The sequence below is a fragment of the Vidua chalybeata genome, chromosome 8 (genome assembly GCF_026979565.1).
Source record: "Vidua chalybeata isolate OUT-0048 chromosome 8, bVidCha1 merged haplotype, whole genome shotgun sequence".
Taxonomy (NCBI): Eukaryota; Metazoa; Chordata; class Aves; order Passeriformes; family Viduidae; genus Vidua; species Vidua chalybeata.
In genome coordinates this window covers 206450-226960 of record NC_071537.1, presented here as the reverse complement: position 1 = coordinate 226960, position 20511 = coordinate 206450, and the positions used below count along the sequence as shown (strand labels likewise).

The window sequence follows — 20511 nt, the reverse complement described above, 5'->3', positions numbered from 1 at the left end:
TCTTTGCCTCAAGCTGTTTGATGACTGTGAGCAGTGGCACTCAGCAGGAGTACAGTCAGCTGGGGTGTAGAGCCTACTGCTATCACTCAGGGAAATCCAAGAGGGGTATCAGAGAGGAGGGCAGGAACTTAGATTCTGCTTTTTCAGTTTCAGTAAACATCATATAACTACTTAAGACTGTTAGAATAAATTGGCTTAATACAGGTGCATGATTTTAGTCAGCAGTATCCTTGAGGTGTTTTAGCCATGAATGGACAACTATTCCTATCATACAAAACCAAGCATTTTGCAAACGGCAGTTCTATTCAGGAGAAATCTGTGGAAGATTTGGTGCCGTTTTATACATGTATGGTCCCTTTCCAAGAGTGAGGAAGTCAAATCTCACAGTTGCTTTCAAGGGAAAGAAATAGTGCATTCACAAAGAAAAAGTTCAAAAAATAGTAGAAGAAAGGCAGATAAAACTATGATTTTTATATACTTTTTTGTTAATAGATTTAATATGTTTAGATACTACTATTTTATGCTTCATGGACAGATAGAAAAGTATGATGTTTTGGCATACGCTAAGAAAAAATTTGGGAAGCTTGCCTTTTGTGATCATAATCTCATTACTTCTTACCAGCCAGCTGCGATACTGATTTGTATTGATCCCCTGGGACACTGGAAGTATGCACGGAGTTACCACCACTCTAAATTGTCCTTATTGATTGAGTATGATAACAGTAGACCAGCAGGGTGTGCACATCCCTAAGTGTGCCTCACTCGTCATGTATCTGGTCAGGGTGGATGAAGGTGAGGGGAAGTGATGCAATTTTTATACCATACATATTCTTCTACTTAATTTCTCCAACATTAGTGCTTTCAGCCAAAGCAAGGCTTACCAAAAATACATTGTTCCATGAATAGTTTTCAGCTTCTTCAGACCACTCTGTAAGAGCTTTTCAGTGTCATGCTCCCCTCAAGCAGAGATCAGAAATAGGTGTGAGTAGTCTCTGTGTGTTTTAGTTCTACTCACTCTGTTTCCTTCTCAATGACTAATAGTAATAGTAATAATAAGAAATTATTAAAAAATTATATACTGAAAGATGGCATGGATATATAAAGAGCAAACTAGCTTTACATTAGGATGCTTTTTTCACTCTTCCCTCCTTGTTTTCTGTGTCATAAGGCAAGGACATCCTATTACCCCTCCTGTGGTCTTTGCATGGCCACAGGCTCAGTAATGTATTTTTAACAGAAATACTTCACTATTTTTAGTCATACATAATTTTTGGTATGTATAAATAATTACTTATATAATACTTCTATGAGATTTATAGTTACAGATTAAATTTGTATCTGTAAATGGAATGGTATTAAGGCAGCACAGCAAATTAATGTTCCTCCATATACAAAGGACTTTCTACAGGGTCTTGACAGACTCTGTGTTACTGCACATTAGCTTCGGGACTCTTCAGTTAACTTTGAATGTGGGATGGGTTGGAGAGCCACTTCTGAGTGTTCCTACAGCCACATCTAAACCTGGCATTTCTGCAGGCATACTTGGGGAACTCAAAATGAATCTATTGTTCTTCCCCAGTGCAATACTGTAATTTAAGACCAAATGTCTACTTGATCTGCTGTGAATTCTTCATGCTGCCATGGGTGACCATCATGATGCAGTGCAGAAGGAGGGGTGCTCAGGTAGTCACCCCTTAGAACCCATCTAGAACAACGCTTTGACTGAGCTCAAGGGTTCCTTCAACCCAAACCATTCCTTCATTCTGTGATTTTATAGCACTGACAGCATCTGCAGGCCTGTCAGTTATCTCCTCTCTGTTCAGCAGCCCTAAAGCATTTTCCAAACTTCTCTTCAATTCTGAGTTCCTTTCAATTCTTTAATGTATGTGCCTAAGCCATATCAGCTCAGCACCTTGTATGCCTGTGCCCAGAGGAGCATGTCAAGGATGCAGTGAATGAACTTCCAGGGGAAAGAGGCTCGTCCCATCTGTTCTGGATCTGCTGATGCTATGCCCACAGGGTTTCCCAGCACGTTCTGTCCAGGGTCCTTGGAGCCTCCAGGGCAGTGGCAGGAGGACAGCCAGGGCCAGGCATTCCTGTGGCCCTGTCCAGAGTCCACCCTTCCCTCACAAACCCTTCCTCTGTCCTGCTGAGATATACCAAAGGGGAGGGCCTCCTGGGAGGGCAGCCACAGTTTAACAAGAGACCACAGGCTATGTGGCAGGTCTGCTATGTTAGACAACCTGTAAAAAATATTTCCAAAGAGTATTCCTCAGACATTATTCACCCACTTCTATATTTTGAGGTCTTTTATTTTATATAGTGAATATTCATCTTTTCATCTTGTTACCCTTTGTGATCTAGTGTAGCCCATAGCAACCCAAGCCCCTGGAAACTAAATACAAATTAGAATTTTAAACTCTGTAAGCTCTGTCACTCACAAGCTGAACAGTTCGGCCATGAGCAAACAGCCCAGTGTGAGGCTGCAAAGGGCTTCATGGTCAACAATCACTGCAAAAGGCAGGAGGTGTGAAAAAAAAGAAGTAAAAACATTGTGGTCTGTCAATATACAGGTGGGCAATTGTTACCTTTATCACTGCTCTCCATTAATTATTATAATTATTCTTGTAGCTGTTGTATAACAAAGATAGGAGCTGACTTTAGCAAGAGTTCACACCCACATACAAGGTTTGCTCTCAGATAAGGCTGCATGCACAGCAATCTCATGTATTAATCATTCTCTTAAAGTGACCTATTCTTGTTTGTTGTTGAATTAGGCTGTCATGTAATTTACTGGTTGGACATATGTTTGTGTCTTAGATACCCTCTGTGTGATATTTGTCTCAAGCAGACCCTCTGCACTGGCAGTGTCTCAGCTTTTGACACCTCTGAGCAGGTTGAATCTCATTTATTCTCGGCAGAGTGTCCTCCTTTGGAATTCTCTCTAGCTCTGGTTCACTGTTCTGCAAAAATCTTATTTAGTCCATAAAATATTTTTTCTCTACCTTGTATTTTGTCCCATGACCCTTCTCTGTCCTAGGAGGTTGCACAATGACACATGTATTTTTGTGGTCTGATTTACACTGAGCCAGCCTGCTCTGCATGAAGCAAAGCCCAGAGTGCTCCCTTGTTCCTTCCCTTCTGCAGAGACTATGCAGAGTAGAACCTCTGGATGCCATTGCACAGAGCCCCAATCTCACCCTTGGGTGTGAAATGGAAGTACAAGATGATGGTTTAGGTGTCAGCAGGCTGCTCTTCATTCCCAGTGTTCTCACTGCCTCTCTGCATGTTCTCAGATCATACAGACTGCCTGCTGACAGGGCAGGGCAGCACTCCTGAAGCAATCGGGATTCTCATTTCCTAGAACACCTCCTCAGTAATGCTACTGGGTCCTGTTGTCTCACAAAAAGGGAGTTAGGCACTCATATGAAAAAGCCCTAGGTTATTTTTATGCTTGCATTATCAGTTACTTTTATAACACAATTTTTTTTTTTTTTTTTGCCAACTAAGAAGTATTTTCTACTGAACTTCAAACTCACTCATGCACTGTAAAACTCCTTCCAGTATTAGTGAGGTATCTGAAATCATCCATGGATCTCTCAGCCCCCAAGGAGCAAATTCCCACCTGACATGATGCAGTTGTTTGGGTGCTTACAGCATCTAAGGCTGAAGCACAGAAACAGCTTCCCAGCTGCAAGCAGAGAGACAGCTGTCATTTCTTCCAAAACAATTTGAATTTAATAATTACAATGATTTTTCAGATCTTGCCTCCATGTTTCCACTCACATTAAACCAGTGCCACTCTCACCAATTCTCAATTTTCAAATTGAAATAGGGTGTTTCTTTATTTTGTGAGGAACTGGACAGCATTATCCAAGGTCTGGTTTAAGGAATTATGGCAAAGGGGAAAAGAAAGGACCACCAATGAAGTAAAAAAGTTTCAAAGAATTACTCTAGACCGTGTAAAGTAAGGACTACACACCACACTGCAAGCAGAAAACAAAGCATATTCTAAAGAGCTTATGGTCCTTGCTGCCAGCCAGGCTGTCCCATCTGAACGTACTGCTGAAAAGCCCAGTAGTTTGGAGTCTGAATCCTGACCCATTTCTTCCCTCAGGTTCCAAGTTATTTTTTTCCAATATGAGATTTTGTAAAATTTAGCCCCAAAGTAAGGTACTTCTGAGAAGTACAGGTATTCCCAGAAAAGACATCGAGCTCAATCACAGTCATAGATAGTAACATCAGGCTGTTCTGGTGCAACAAGTCAGCACTGGGTCCTTCCCAACAAGCCAACATTATTCATAATTCCATTTATCCACTTGTACTAGTAGCAGTATTGCACACATTGCGTGGGGTACAGCATTACTGTTACTAAAGCAATAGAGTGCATCACTCAGTGTTCACTTGCTGAGGCATTGGTATTGCCGAATAACCCATTCTAGTATTGCCAAATAATCCGTTCTTGCCAGCTGGGCCTCCCCACAGCTCTGGGTCAGAGCAGAGCACAGTGTGCCCGTTGCCATCAGCCCTGTGCCAGCCTCTGGCACCGGAGCGAGCACCAACGCGTGTCCTCCTGTCACTGGGGTTTGGCCACAGGGTGGTTTTCAGCAGCACTATGGACACCATTCTGGGTGAATGTTCTTCACAGAAAGTGAAGGGTTGCATTATGCTTTCTGGAAAAAGAAAGAGGCTCTGGGTTTATTTATTTTTTAAACTGAAAAAGGTCCTGCGACACTGGTGATACAGTAATGCTCACTCTGAAGCATATTACAGACAGGTATTTTCCAAAGAAGTGTTAAGCCAAAAAGCAATGTGCCCAGCATAAATCTATAAAAAAGGTTCTGATAAATATACCATGTCATTAACCCTCCTGTTTTGTGTTGTGCCCAGACTCAGGGCTCAAGTCCTGTTTACCCATCCTGCCCTTTGCTGCTGGTTTGCCCGGGTGACCCCCTGTCCCATTGTCACCTTTGACTCCAATTGTTGGTACTATCACCATGGTGTTAGTGTAGCCTGTGCAAGTAGCAGCTGTTTAACACATTGCTCTATAACTACTGTGTTTGCAGGGCTCTGTTTGCCCTCCTGATTTGGCTGAAGTGAGACACGTATCGTGGGCAGTTGGCTTGCAGAGCATCACCAAGGCTTATTAGTGTTTTGGTACCTATGAAGCAGATCATCTAATTCAAACACCAGTGTGTCCTACTGCTTAGCTTAGATCTGCTGCCTAAGATGTGCATATGAAGATAAATTACATGGGGTCATTTGTTAGGAAGAGATCGAGGGAATCCAACTCTCCCTTTCAGGTTCAGGGAAATAAAAAATGTTAATTCGATTTTGAGGAAGAAACTAACACTCTAGTACCTGACAAAAATTAGATATCACCCTTTGATTGGTTGAATGGTATTTTGTTGAAATCACACTTAATTACCAGCTCACACTAATGCTGACTGTAAATTAAAAATATCAAAATATTTTTATTTATATCTTTGGCCTTAAAACTTTCAGAGCACCCAAAGGTTGTATTGGCAGTCCACGTTCACCATCCTTTTTCAGGTAAAAGTATCTTAGACAATCTGAGAGCTGAAGGTAAACTGATCCAACATTTTCTCAGAAAATATGAAAATAGTAAATAATTTTCTGAAGAAGAGTGGTTGGAGGTTTTCCCCTTTTGAATTCTCTGTCAATGTCATATATAAATAGAAAGACCTGTAAATGAGAAAAGGTTTAGTAAATGTGAGGACTCATACCTAAGTTCAAAAATAAAAGAAACCAAATCAAAATTGTCTCAGTTCTTCCCATAACGAGCTCAGTTTTTATTGATGCTTTATAGTTCCATCCCATCTCAAATACTTTGTATTATAAAAAAATTGGTGTTATAAAATGTGGGGACAATTGACAGATGAGCGAGCACAAGGAGTTTTTGAACAGGAGGCATTTCCACTCTCTGAAACATGATAAAGTTTGCTAAATGATCTGTATCTGAACCTAGAAGTAGGCTGCACAGTTGTTCAGAATGACCTTTACTGGACCAAAAAGGATCAAATATCTGAATTTTCCCCAGTGTTGCCTGGTGAGTGGTGCCACAGTTCCCAGAGCAGTACTGGCAGCATGGTCTGTAGAAGGCAGGGTCCCAGAGCAGTACTGGATGTCCCAGCACAGGGTGTCCCAGCACTGGCTGTCCCAGCACAGCACAGGGTGCCCCAGCACTGGGTTTCCCAGCACTGGCTGTCCCAGCACAGAGTGTCCCAGCACTGGGTGTCCCAGCACAGCACAGGGTGTCCCAGCACAGCACAGGGTGTCCCAGCACAGGGTGTCCCAGCACAGGGTGTCCCAGCACAGGGTGTCCCAGCACAGCACAGGGTGTCCCAGCACTGGCTGTCCCAGCACAGGGTGTCCCAGCACAGGGTGTCCCAGCACTGGGTGTCCCAGCACAGCACATGGTGTCCCAGCACAGGGTGTCCCAGCACTGGGTGTCCCAGCACAGGGTGTCCCAGCACAGCACAGGGTGTCCCAGCACAGGGTGTCCCAGCACTGGGTGTCCCAGCACAGCACAGGGTGTCCCAGCACTGGCTGTCCCAGCACAGGGTGTCCCAGCACAGGGTGTCCCAGCACTGGGTGTCCCAGCACAGCACAGGGTGTCCCAGCACAGGGTGTCCCAGCACAGGGTGTTCCAGCACGTCCCACGCGGGTGCCGCACGTGCCGGAGGACACTGCCTGTGGCAGCTGCAGGTAACAGCCCTCCAGAGGGAATGAATTGTCCTGTTGGAAAGTACATTTCACCTATCTCACTAACAGATTTTATCCATGCTTGCACACAAGAAGAGTTCATTAGGAGCGTTTTTCCTAACTGGAAATGCCAGTTAAGGAGACATTTATATACACAGCATTGTTGGCTTGTGTTTTGAGTTGAGGCACTGCTGACAGGATGGTTTATGATGTCGAACGACTTTTCACCCTGCAGTGAGCATTTTTGTAAAGGTGTCTAATCATGTCTGACAATACCTGTCAACAGTAGTAGTGCTCTGATTTTACTGACCCTCTTAATGGTTTATTTTCCCCAAACAATTGCCAAGTAGTTCTCATCCTTATTGACTGTGACAACAGTAGTTCATTGGATGGCCTGCTCCTTATTAACAGAGTAAGTTAGCAATTCATCAAAGTGTTTGGTTAAATTTCAACAGTATTGAACATTATATTAATGATGTTGCTAGAAGTTTTATTCAGAAAACCTACCTGACAGTAATCCTGATTAAATAAGTGCAACTGAAACAGAAGTTCGTGAAATAGGATGGAAAAGCAGCTAGAAGCTGCATCTTCAGAAAGAGTAAGTCCTAAACAATTGGAAATAAATTGTGCAAGCTTTTCACATGGATGCTCCAGAACTGCCTGTCTGTGCATCATCCAGGAACATGCACAGTCAAAGTGTATTTTGTGTAATTCTGGCTGAAATACACAAAGAATAACAGTCACTTTTTGCTATTAATTACCCTGCTAACATGAGTTAAGTTCTTTAGGCTAAGGTCCTAAATTCCTAAGACCTTTTCCACTGTTTTAAATAGGGCATAAAATTTGTTCCACAGGGAATTCCCCATTTCCCTATTGTATTTTTAAAAAGATGTAATATAGTGTGTATAAAAAAGTGTGTAACTGTACAGAATACTATGGAACTGTGTACATCCTTACCTTACCTCTAGCACCTGTATGTGTTAGCATTATATCTATTTATCATTTATGTTTCAGTGGTACCTAGAGGCCTCTATCTGTTATGTCATCATTTTTACATGAGCACTCCCTATTCATTCTCAAGATCCCTGTTTTCTGTGTATTACACAAGGTAGATTGTGATTGAGGCAGAATGCTAATGAAAGGAAAAAATAATACATTCTTTCCTGTCTAGTTATTGGGATAGGGAAAGCTGGTTTTCCCTTTTTCTCTGCCACAGTCATTGTCCTGGTAGTCAAGACTAATGATGGAAGCACAGAAGAATGGCACAATACTTCCCCACCAGGAGACTGGTACTGGAATTTCAAACTTTTGATTATTTGGTATTGACTCCTTGACTTTCTTTTTATCAAACCTGCAGTTGTTTTTATCAAATCTGAAATTATTTCTACAACTCACAAATCAGAAAATCTATTGACTAGAATTACTAAGTAAGTTTTGAAAAGAGGCCGGAGATCAGCAAAACAAATCTATCTTACTGCCCTTGATCATAGACAGTCTTATTCCTAATGTCTTTTGAAAGATGGGTATTATGAGAATAGTTCTGCTTTTTGCATGCACACAAGCTTAAATTTACAGTAATTTTTAAGAGACTATAACAAGAGGCAAAAAAGCAGTCAAGAAGTGGGGTTGAGAGGAAGGAAAAGAGAAGGGAAATCATGAAGCCAGCTTAGAAAGAATGAAAAGTGAACGGTCAGGTAGAAGCGTGTATTGGCACACTTGTGTCTTGGGTCCCCACTGCAGCAGGTGGAAGTATTTTCCAGTTTCTGGGTCCCACCATGGGATGGTATTTTCCAGTTTCTGGGTCCCACCATGGGATGGTATTTTCCAGTTTCTGGGTCCCACCATGGGATGGTATTTTCCAGTTTCCTGAGTCGTGCCATGGGTCAGTGCTCTCAGGCAGTGGCTGTGTGGGGCAGGCAGACAGGACAGCGTTGTGTTTTCGGCCCCGAGTGTGGGGCGCCAGGGGCTGAGTCTGAAACAAGTGCTACCTCAGCAGCTGCTTCTGAGACTTTGGGTGTTTTCCCTAAGTCTTTGATTCTGCAACATCCTTCTGTTTTGGCTGCATCAGAGCTGTCATCCTTCCTAAAACACCTGTGCATCTGTCTGCTCCTCCTTCCATTGCTACTCTTGACTTGGTTTAAATCTGATCAGCTGGGGAGAAGACATCCAAAGGAAGTAACATTATGTAAGACACTAGAGTATCCTTGGGGATAGGACCCTTAAAAACACACCAAGCAAGCTAAATCTTCAGAGTTCACATGCAGATGATTCTGGAAGCAGTCACACTACTTTCATGCCACTGTTCACTTAGCTATGGAACAGGATGATGGAGACAACTTCTGAGGCATATGGTATACTAACTTTGAAACGTTTTGCTCTGGAATAGCATACATTCAGCAGCATGTTTCACAAAATCTTCTTCAATAACAGTTATATTCCAGAAACCTCTAATAGAACTCCTATTTGCTAAAATCTACTTAAGATCAGTGGCATATATTTAACTAAAATAGCCCTACAACCCAGAAAGTCACAAAAAAAAGAATCCCTCATGAGAATTTTGAGTCATATCCAACTATGGCCACTATTTGAGCCCATGTACAAAAGAATTTTGCTTATTCCAAAGTGTGACCCCTCTAGAGCATGAAGGAGGAGAGCTAATAGTTCTCCCAGTTTTGGGGGCATGCATCTTGTTAGGATTTTTTATTATGTTAGTGTCAGCATTTCACTGAGATTAGGACTTCCACACGCCAGAGAGGATGAAGGGAGGGAGCTTTATTCATTGGAGTGCAGTGAGACAGAGCACTCCATGCTTCCTGCTTCCTTCAAAGGATTCTTTCTTATAAAAAGAAGAGTTTGCCTCACTTTATTATATTAAATTATTACCTACAGGCCATTTTGTCTGGACAATTTTGCAGCATTTGTTTTCATCTCTGTCCCAGCCATTAGAAATCTGATTTGCCAAAGGCACTTGTAAACTTACAGTAACTTTTGACTGGGTGATCAGTGCTAAGGACTTTGAAAAATAGGCAGAAGTTTTCACCCTATGAAAGCATTAAGATAAATAAAGCAAATTGATAAATACCATTTAATAGAATATAGGTTCTAGGATTTAATGCTCTAACACATAGCAGTCACAGATCATTCCAGGTACAGAACATCATATTTCAAAAGCCATACAGTTAATGCTGTAAAAGGAAGGATTATATGAAATGTGATTGATTCTTATACCTTTATGTCATGATTCTTATACCTTTATGTCATAAAAAGTAGCTTCAGTTATGTGGGGTTCTGGAATAAGTAAAGTAAGAGGTTATGAGAAAAAGTCAACCCTTAAGTTGCAGACAAAGAGCTTCTACTACCAATATAGTATTACATCATCAAAATATTTCACAGACACTCAGAAATAAGCTGTACTTCTGTATGTCAGTGGAGCAGCAAATTGAATTCTCATAATATGTTTTGAAAATGAGTCTTGTTAGGTTTGATGAGGTGGAAAACGTACTGAGATCACTGGTTTGTTCCAATACATTCAGTACACTTTTCTTGGATGTTTGCCATGGCTAATCTTTTTAATGGCAGTGTAGCTTGTAAATCCATTTGGTAGAGAGCTGTATGTCTCTGTTTCAGAGTATCACACCAAGCAGGATGGTAAATAAGTTTCTCTTCAAGCATGCAAACCCTTTTTTTACAATACCAGAAATTTTATTTTAAGACACATATCAGAAAAACCTTAGTATTTCCTTTATTAATTCAGTGAGGAGCAGAATAAAATGCAAATGTCATTTCAAATACACTCACACATACATACGTAGATGTTTGGGAGTTTTAAGAGTTTTATCAAGGGCAGACTTCAGTTAATTCAGGCCCAGTATTCAAGAAGTTGAGCCTGTCACAAACCCTCTGGATTTCTCCAAAACCCCTTCTTAGCTACTCCTACATGCCATTTTGGAAATGGTCTAAGAAAACAGCGGGCCTTACAGTGTGGTGAGCCATCATCAAATGCAAAGTTCTGTCTTAGTAAACTGATGACAGGATTTGGATGAGACAGAAAAATTCTGGCCTCAGCTTATTGAGGTTGAGCCAGAGGTTGCCCTTCAGGTGCTTCAGCCCTGATCTCAGCCCATGGGCTCACACAGGTGTGTTACCTCTAGTTATATTCTGTGGATTAAAATAAACACTTTCTCTTGCCCTTTAAAGCTAAGTTAGAATGCACTGGAGATGTCATAGCATGTTTATGATGGCCCCAGAGTGTAACTACTATTTAATCTGCTTCTATTTGAGATGTCTTTACAAAATAATATACTTTTCGTTAACACAATTTCATAGGTATGGGATCTTATGTAGTCAGCATAATTTTCTTTAAACCACATTCCTGATTCCTTGGTTCTGAAGAAATCTCCTGCAAAGCCTGCTGTCTTGTCCTGTCTTCCTTTCTGTCACCCTTAAAGAATCCATACAGGAGAGGTTTGTGTACAGCTGCAGTGGTCCCAGCACTCTGAACACTCTCACATGCAAAAACACAAGGTAGGAGGTGAGAGTTTTGAAACTGTGTATCTTAACTTCTTAACTGTGCAGTAGAGTTGTAGATCTGAGAAGAGACATAGAAAAAGTGCACATGAAAAGGAAAGAGGGAGGAGGGGGGAAAAAAGGTGTCTGGAAGAGCTGCTTTTTAACAGTGACATTTTGTAAGTGGTATGGCCCTTTGAGCCAGAGGTGTCAGTCTGCTTTGCCAAGAGTCACTGATGGTTGTGGATGGGATTTGTTTGCAGTTATCCCTACAGCGAGGACTCTAGCCAGGGAAGGCAGTACATGAACACGAGATGTCCAGCCTGGTGCGACAGAATCCTGATGTCCCATTCAGCCAAGGAGCTCATTCTGAAAGTAAGTACAGACCTGCAGCCCCCCAGTGCCTCCACACTGCATTTATCTGCACCAAAGGCAGGTGTGAGTGGAAGACTCTGCCCTTGAGTTTGCCAAGCTGGAGACAGCAGACCATGGTAGTAAATGGAGGGGTGTGCCTCCAGTGCTTTACACCTATGAAGGGGGATTTGTCCCCATAAACCTGCTGACGGTGACTAAAAGATGAGCTTTCACAAGCACTTCTTTTGGTATCTGAGCTGCCAGTGATAACTGACTGTCTTCTGTCCTGTGCCTCTTCTGTGCAGGGATGCACAGCACTGGGAGACTAACTGCTTGCTTTAAAGAGAGTGACAGAAAATAAAAAAGCCCCTATAAAAAGTCCCCATTAGTCCCCCAGCCCAGTCCACCCTACAGTGACATAAGCAGCAACACTGCCCCTACCAACGATTCAGCAGGGATGCAGACAAGAGCAGGTACAAGTGGCTAGTGGCTGAGGAGTCACACAATTGAGAGAAAAGCCTGTACAGCAGCAACTGGAGGCACCTGAGTTACCAGAGTGGTAGATTTCCTAAGGTACTCCCAAGAATATGTCAGATCCTATGTAGGCCAAATCTATCCCTGTCCCCTGAATGAGGATAGTCTCCAGCAGGTAGGCTCCTAACTTTGGTAAACCAACTAGGTGCCTGAATTTAGACATTCCATTAGAGCTTTAGCGATAAGCTTGTGCAACATTTTTAGAACATACAATTCCTCTTGGGATTTAGTACTTATAGAGAGGGTTAGGGTTAGCTGGTGATGTTCTATCCAAGGTTAAATGATCTAAATATGGTTCAGGAGCCTTCCATTTTTCTTTTCTGTCATTTGCTCTCTCCTTCTTGTTCCACTCTGCCCTCCTTTTCCTGGGAGCACTGGGCCGGGTCAGCTGTTACCTGTGCCAGTTCCCAGTGCCTCTGTCCCTGTGTGCGTGCTGCTGCACCTAGACCCCGTCCTGCTGAGGCTGGTGGCTGGCTGCTCAGGAGGGCCAAGAGCAGATCAGGGAATGGGGAGGTGATGGAGATCTCTCCCACTTCTCCCTGTTCTGAGCTGGCCAGCTGGCGGTGGCCAGGGGCGGCTGTATAAATGGATGTGCTGCAGTGAGGTTGTCTTGGCTGGCCACACTGTATGACTCTAGCACTTACTGAACCCAAAGTTGCCAAAAGTCATGTGTCTGTCTGTGTGCTCCTGTATAATTAATGCAGTTTAGTGGGAGTGAATTACAGAAAATAATCTTCTAATAAATCAATGTTCTATAGCTTCTTGGCTTTTTTTTTTCAAGTTTAAATTAATTACACCCTTGAAAGTTGCTCACCTGAAGTTTATAACCTTCTTTTTCTCTCTCATTGGGGTTATTTATCTCGTGATTAGACTGTTTGCTTTGCAGTATATAATTCACTGAAAGGCTGGGAACATGTTTTCCACAGATACTCGAATTTCAAGTCGATGCACTTCCTCACATGTTCTAATGTGTAAAAAGTGTCTGCATGACATCATAAAATTTCACCCAAAATTTTAGACAATGCAGTATTCAGTAAAAAAAAGTGATGCCTAAGGGCAATACAGGCTTTATAGTCAAATAGTAATGTCAAAATCAGTGTTATTTGTTTTTCTTATACAAAAATATCATGCCAAAAAATGAGAGTTTACCCAAAATGTTACTGACAGTGCTTGGTGACCATGAAATTCCTAAAGAACAAAGGATTAAAACCATGAAAAGACTGGCCAATGAGGGAAGATTTTTTTTTTTAAAGCTATGAATAAGGAGATAGATGTGTACACAAAAGCTTGAAGAGTGTAAACAGTACAGAGGGAAAGGAATTCTTTCTGATTATCTAGAGGGCTATAACTTGGATATAATGGGAGAAGATTAAACAAGGGAAAACAAAGTTAGAGCACTGAAGAAGTTTGTAACTGTGAGGTCAGTTACAATTTCCAGTCTCCGTGTAACAGAAACCCCATCAGCTGGATCCTTCAAAACTCACCTTTAAAAGTGCACATAACTCTGTCACTGGAGCTTTGCATTTGCAAATTTGGGTCAGGCAGTTTGGGACCTCTCCAGAAGCTCGTATGCAAAGTGACAGGTGCTGCTGAGGCCAGACTGGGCTTTAACTCAGTGAGTCTGTACCAACACAGGAGTTCGCTTATCCAGCTCAAAGCCAAACCAGCATTCTGGCCCATAGAACCTAATGAGAACAGTCATCAGAAAAGAATGCCAAACTGATAGAGGAAAGGGCAAAATGACCCTACAGGTTTCTGTGGTTCTACACAAGAAGCAGTGTTGGCCTTGACTGAGAATTTACTCCACTGCAGAGACATATATTTTAAAGCTTTAAAAGGAACTCTGAAGAAAGCAAAAGCAAATTTTAATTAACTGATTACACTGTAACAAATCCTTAAAATAAAAATGTATATGAACTTTTGAAGACTTTTTTCAGTTGTAACTATCTATCTAATATTCTTATTCAGATAATTTTTTGCTGTATTAATTTTTCTTATAGGCAATTAAAGTGTTTCTTTTTCTGCCTAGGCAATTCTGTATTTTATTTCAAACAAAAACTGCAGTAAATCTGTAGTAAATCTGCATTTAAATCCTAGGTAAAGAAAGGACAGGGTGCACAAATTGCCACTGTACAGTGTGTTCAGCTACACAGTAGGCATTACAGATTGTACTGACATGGGGCTGTAAACAGCTTTCATGCAACATCATCTATCATGCCATGGTCGGTTACCTCACCATCATGTTATTTTATGCTTCCTGAGCCCTAAACCACCAAAGGTTGCCCACTGCTCAGGAGCTGCGCTGATGCCTGATCGCATGAAGTAATGAATGCTCAGCCAAGTGTATATTGTTTCTGCTTGTGCGCTGCTGTAATTTGTTTATCTGTCTAAAGATTATGCAGTTGAAAATCCACAATTTTATGCTGCCTTTGTAAATTATCAAGTCGCTTTTGATGAATGTATCCCCACTTCCGATGCTGGTGGCATTATGATCTTGAAATATTGGAAAGTGCTCATGCATACAATGCAGAAGGTTATGTTTTTATATTTTTGGCAGACAACCATGCTGTAAAGTAAATCTGACCTTAAGCTTCCTTACTGCATTAAAGATAATTCAGTTTTAACTTTATCGTTCTAAATGCTACTGTTTATATAAAGTTATTGCCCAGTCAAACTTGACTGATTACAGATGAGAAAGTCTTGGCTGTTTCCTACAAAATAAATTAGTATCGCCAACTAGTTTAAAGCAATCTACAATTGCATTAGAGACTGGAGAGTGTGCGGATTACAGATTTAATTAGCTTATAGAAATTGTTTAGCACAATAAGAAATCATTTTGTATGGCAATGTATTTGTATTTATTCCTGAAGTACTGTGCTAGAGAATCAAAATAGTTCCTCCAAATCACATTTATTGCAAATGGCAGAAAGATGAGTACATTTTATTATTCATTAAGATAAAAATGCTAAAGAAGTCAGTGTATAAGGGTAAAGTTCAACATGGAACAAAATGAAAGCAATTCATAATGGAGACCGGAGGAATGTCATCCGTCATTTGCTGCTTTTCTTAAAATCACTGAATGCTTTTTTTCAGATGAAGAAATTTATCTCAGAGAAATGGTTAAAGATTATACTCATAACCTGAAAATAATAATTCATCTCTCTGAACATTTAAAATCCTCTATATGATGAAATCAAATGCTGTTATAAGGCAACATGGATTGCATTTAATTCAAAGAACATTTATCTCACCTAATTCAATAAAAATTGTGTTGTTCTTAAAAAAGGACTGGCCAAATGTGCTTGCTACACTTTGCAGCAGAAGCCTGGAATGCAACTACAAGTCACTCATTTCACTTAGTGCAGCGTTAGCCATGAATGTTTCCCAAGATCCCATCAGCAGAGAGGAGGCACAGAGATCTCAGGGGTTTTTTTTATGCAGGCAAACTGCACAAATTACTGCAAGCAGTACTGGGCATAAAAGTTTGTTTTACACATCCTTTCTCTGGAGGAGCCAAACGAACATGTGTTAATATCACCTCATTCAGAAACTGGTTTCACCTATTTGCACAATATTTCCAATGTTCCTTCTGTGTGTGTAATCTGGAGAATTCTTGGACTGACTATTGTTCTGTTGTTTTCTGGTTTTTTTTAACTAGTCAGAAAATGATGAGAAGATAGTAATATATGACCACATTGGGCCAAATGTCTGCATGGGGGATCACAAGGTAATTAAATATTTTAGTCTTTTATCTTCTTTTTTTTTTTAATTAGGAAGGAGAATGTATGCACTAGGTTCTACTAATTGTAATTCAGCTATATCTCTGCCCTATTTTTAAGTAATACCTTGAAAATGTTTCAAAGTCGAATTCAGCTGCAGCCAGTCTGTCTATCAGAATGGCTGCTTGTATGAAATCAAAGAACAGGACAGGTGCTAGAATGAAAGCAGGGTACGATGCAAGCGAAGAGGAGCAGCCATCTGTGCACTTAAAACTCTTCTAGCAGAACACAAGTGATTTCATTGGGTTATCAACTATGCTTTCAAAGCATAGCTTCAACTAGGTTGATGCATAGATGCTTATTAGTAAAAGAACATATTGGCAGTTCCATGTTCAAACAACAAGTGATAAAAATAATATAGAGAAACGATAAAGAATTATAAATAAATAAATACCAGTTGCTTAAATTAATAAAATACCTGAATTCTATGGTCTTCTTTTCTGAAGATACCAGATGGAAACCTAAGTTAGAAATAGAATAAAACATACAAAAAAGTATTTCCTTTCCTTGAAAAAAGCCAATTGAGGAGTAGGAGGTAACCTCTGAAAGCCTATCTAAAAACAGCATTGAGGCTCTTGAATGATAATTCAGAGAGGGATAGTGGGTAATTGTATGTGTGGATGCATGTGTACATGCAAATCTGAACTCACAAATGCATACCCCTATTTAATTCCATGGTCAGAGAATTATTTTCTAAGGAAAAATGCACTTAAGGCATTTGGTCTAGAATCATCCAAGGTTTTAAAATAGAGCAACTTACTAACTTATCCAGTAAACAAGAAGCTCTGGGTCAGCCAGTTCAGAAACAGCAGTTTTTGTTTCCTTCATCACCAAGGTGGTGCGGCACTGTTACAAAAGGGAGATGTGTATGGTACCTGAACCTCTTCCCACAGAAGTCTGTGGAAAATTTTCCCTTAAGTTTCAATGGGAGCAGAAATCTGTGAGGAGATGATGTTGTTCCCTTGTGCATTTTGTAATTAGATTAATTCAAAAACTTGTTGCAACATGTTGGTTCCAGTCATAGAGAATTTTTTGTTATATTTACTACTGACTAAAAAGAAAAAAAAAAAAAAACCACGTATGTTTCAAACATGTAACTTCTATTTTTCCCTAACTTGCTGCAGCCTGTGTTCCTGTCCTTTCGAATAGCTGCTGGGGCAGGTAAACCTATTGCAAATGTGCACAAGTGTTGTGTCGTGCAGTGATGTGGTGGTAAATATCATCTTTTTTCTTTACATTTCTATTACATTTTCTACATCATTTCCCCTGTGTTTATCTTTCTTTTTTAAAAAATGCCAATTCTGCAACAGGAAAAAGATGCCTACGAAGTGAGAAGATTTTCCGTGAAACCACACTGTAGCCAGGAGGGAAGGCAGCACACTGAAATCTGTAATCCTAACAGCTGTATTGATAAATCCAGTCCTGAGTGCCACATTTTTAGACTGCTGATCGTACACTATGCTTCAGCATCTGGACTCTGTTCAAGAGACGCCTCACATACCTCACTGTCTTGTATGTTCATGTGACATCAAGTAGAAATGTGGAATTATTTTTTATATATATGTCACAGTTCTGTTGCCAAAACTCTAAATAGACAGCAGATATGTTATGTATTCTAGATTTCACAACTTTCAACTTTTAATAAGTGTTTGTCAATGTGGAAAAGCTATTTCAGCATATTATAAAGTTTTAAAGGTATCATACCCATTATATACCTTTACCACTTTGGGATTTTGTACATTGGATTGTATAGATAGAGATATTGGTGGTTTTAAATGGTATTTTCTTTTTTGACCAAGGCTAATGGTTTGTGTTTTAGTTTTAGCATTTTTGTTTTAATTTTTTAATTTTTTTTCTCATTTTATTTACTATACTGCCATGTTACATGGTTTTTGAATCACACAGCAGCTGCTTTCTATACATACATATATGTGTGTGTATATATATATGTATGTATGTGTATATATACACAGATATATAAATAATTTATAAACCTGACCAAAACTTATGCTAAATATACTTTCCAGTATGAATGCTTGAGAGTGCCATATCAGCAGTAAGTATTGGAGTCTTAGCAGGTTTAGTTTAAGTGTACATCAACAACCAACATTTATATAATAAATAATATATAGCAGTGCCATCCTGGATACAGATATATAGCATACTATATAGCACATATATTAGCAGTTTCACTTTGTTACTCCTATAATCTCTTCTTTCTATATAATATTAAGGATTGAATGTGAAGTTCTTAGCTAGGTTTGGGTGTAACTTTCCAGAATTTTGTAAACTGTTTTTGTCCATCTTTTGTTACTGTTTCATGGTGCCATATTCTATATTGAAACAATAACAATACGGGAGAAGAAAATCATAGTCGCTTCAAGTAGCAACTGTATTGGACACAGACTGTATTTATACAGTATTTAAAAAAAAAAAAAAAAAACAACCATCAACCCAACTGTAAATTTTCCTGGTTAGTAGCTCAGTGCAGCCTACAATATAGTCTTGTTACAGACATTTTCCTCCCACCACTAAATACAACATTAAAAGGTGATTAGGGAGTCTGTTGATGAAACACAAATGTATGTTTTATTGATTTAATTTAGAACACTACAGAGTTCATGGACTGCGTGATGGCATTAGATTGATGCTTGATTTTGGTATAAATCACTACCATTGGAAATGATTTGATATCCGCTTGCAGAGTTTTCTCAACAGTACAGCCCAGTTTATAGCAAGTTTTGTTGCCCAAAGGGTGTCTGCAGCTCTGTATTGTTACTGTGCCATGTTGCATTATAACCACACAGTAATTCTATTTAAGCGAACTCAACTCATGATAACTCTGAAGGCCTTTAGAAATGAGTACTCTGGTTCTCAAGCAATAAAACTAATCATGGTGAACATGGCTGTGTCTGCCCCTTTCATTTGGTGATTACAGGGAAATTCTTAAATTGTCACATTTCTTATTGAGATACCTTTGAATCTGCCAAGCAACAAGGGTATTTTTCACATGAAAACTTCTACACTAGGATGCAGTTCTGGTGTTAATCAAAACACAATACAAACCGAGTAAAAGGCACTGAGGAGCTGGTATGGGAGCCCTGATAAGAGGAAGGTGATGCAGCTTTACAAGCTGTTCATAAGATGCTAGTCCTCAGCAAGTCAGTAAATGTGCCACCATAAACTCCTTTGTGATTATCCCAAGCTTCAGAAGAAACCTCTCCAGCCTTTTCCAGCAGGGACGGGGGCCCGAGTACGGTGAACTCCCTGTAGCCTCCAACCGCAGGTCGTCCGGGGCCCAAACCTTCCCGGGGTTGCAGGCTGCACCGGTCACCTGCCGGGGTGAGCTACTGAGAATGCTACGAATTGAACCCTCAGAAATTCATGAAACGCAACTTCCACATTTTAACAGCCCCGGACCGAATCCAGGGGCACGGGGTGAGCCGAGCCAGGCCGATGCCAGCGGACACCCCGCCGCAGCGCCGGACAGCCCAGGAGCGGCGGGCTCTGGCCCAGGATGGGGACGGGTCCTGTCAGCTCCCCCTCTGCCCAGGGCCGTGTCTCCGGGCTGTCAGTCCTGCGGTGCCTCGGAGCCTGCTTCTCCCGTAACGCCCCCTCGGAGCTCATTTCGTTTAAGAACTTTGGGAAGAGGCAGGTGGGAATGACTAGCCTCGAGCGCAGGTGCTTTTATCCAGCCACTTCCCCTCAGGAGCCCGAACACCGATCCGGTCTCCGCGTGCTCACAGCCGGGGTGAAGACTAGACCCGAAACTCGATTTACTCCCTCTGTAAACGCGGCATATCTGGGCGCGGCCCCGTTCAGTGAGTAGGGATTTGCGGGACCCCCCCCCCCCCCCGCCCTCCCCGGGACGCGGAGCTGCCCCGGCAGGAGCGAAGGGGAGTCAGTCACAGTGAGCGGGGACACCGGCACCCGAGGGGCCTGCACGGGGAGAGGTCCGGGCCCCTTTCAGCAGCAGAGCCGCGCCGACGCGGGCCCGTGTCGTGCCGCGGTGGTAACGGCGCCGTGCGGGCCTCGGCACCCAGAGGGAGGGCGAGCAGGGGAGGCCCGGGCGCGGCTCTCCGCGGTGCGGGGAGCCAGGACGTGCCCGCTCGGCCCAGCGCTGCGGAAGGTGGCTGCAGAACGGGGGGCCTGCGGTGCTGGGTCCCGCACCGGACGCTGGCTGCTGGGCAGGGCAGCAGGAGCGCCTGCAGTGCAGCCGCTCCCTGCCTTTGCTCGGGCTGCGAAGCCATAGCTGAGACACGGGGAAAAGAGACGCTCTCGTTCCTTTAAAAAAAAAAATAAACAAAAGCAGCAAAAAAAAACATCTTAACAACGCGGGCGGCTCAAACACCCACGCGGACTCGCGTGTGCCGAGGGGGAAATGTGGAGTCTCGGGCGGCTGGGAGCGCTTTGGCGGCCACGGAACGGCGCGGAGCCCGGTTCGGGCACGGGTGCGGACGCAGGTGTGGGGCCGAAGTACGGCCCGGAAGCCCGGCGGGAAAGCACGGGAGGGTGGTGGAGCCGCCGCGGATCTCAACAATTTCTTCCCCGGGTTTTTGCAGTGGCCAGTACGCAGGCAGCGCAATGGGCTGTGTCCCGGCCCCTATCTCCC

General features: G+C 42.0%; 1 protein-coding gene across 4 annotated transcripts in view; it reads left to right on the top strand.

Moving 5' to 3' along the window:
* The window catches only part of INPP5A (inositol polyphosphate-5-phosphatase A), a 188993-nt gene extending 170193 nt beyond the window's left edge, over positions 1–18800 (top strand). The window contains exons 13-16 of one of the 4 annotated variants that reach the window (XM_053948880.1): positions 11496–11607; positions 15779–15847; positions 17024–17060; positions 17210–17352. In XM_053948880.1, coding sequence (XP_053804855.1) covers positions 11496–11607; positions 15779–15847; positions 17024–17060; positions 17210–17259 — 268 coding nt within the window. In that variant the 3' untranslated portion in view covers positions 17260–17352. Of the gene's footprint in view, positions 1–7942; positions 8016–11495; positions 11608–15778; positions 15848–17023; positions 17112–17209 lie in introns of those variants that run through there. The other 3 variants (XM_053948881.1, XM_053948879.1, XM_053948882.1) reach the window with 3 other exon arrangements.
* The last annotated feature ends 1711 nt before the right edge of the window (positions 18801–20511 follow it).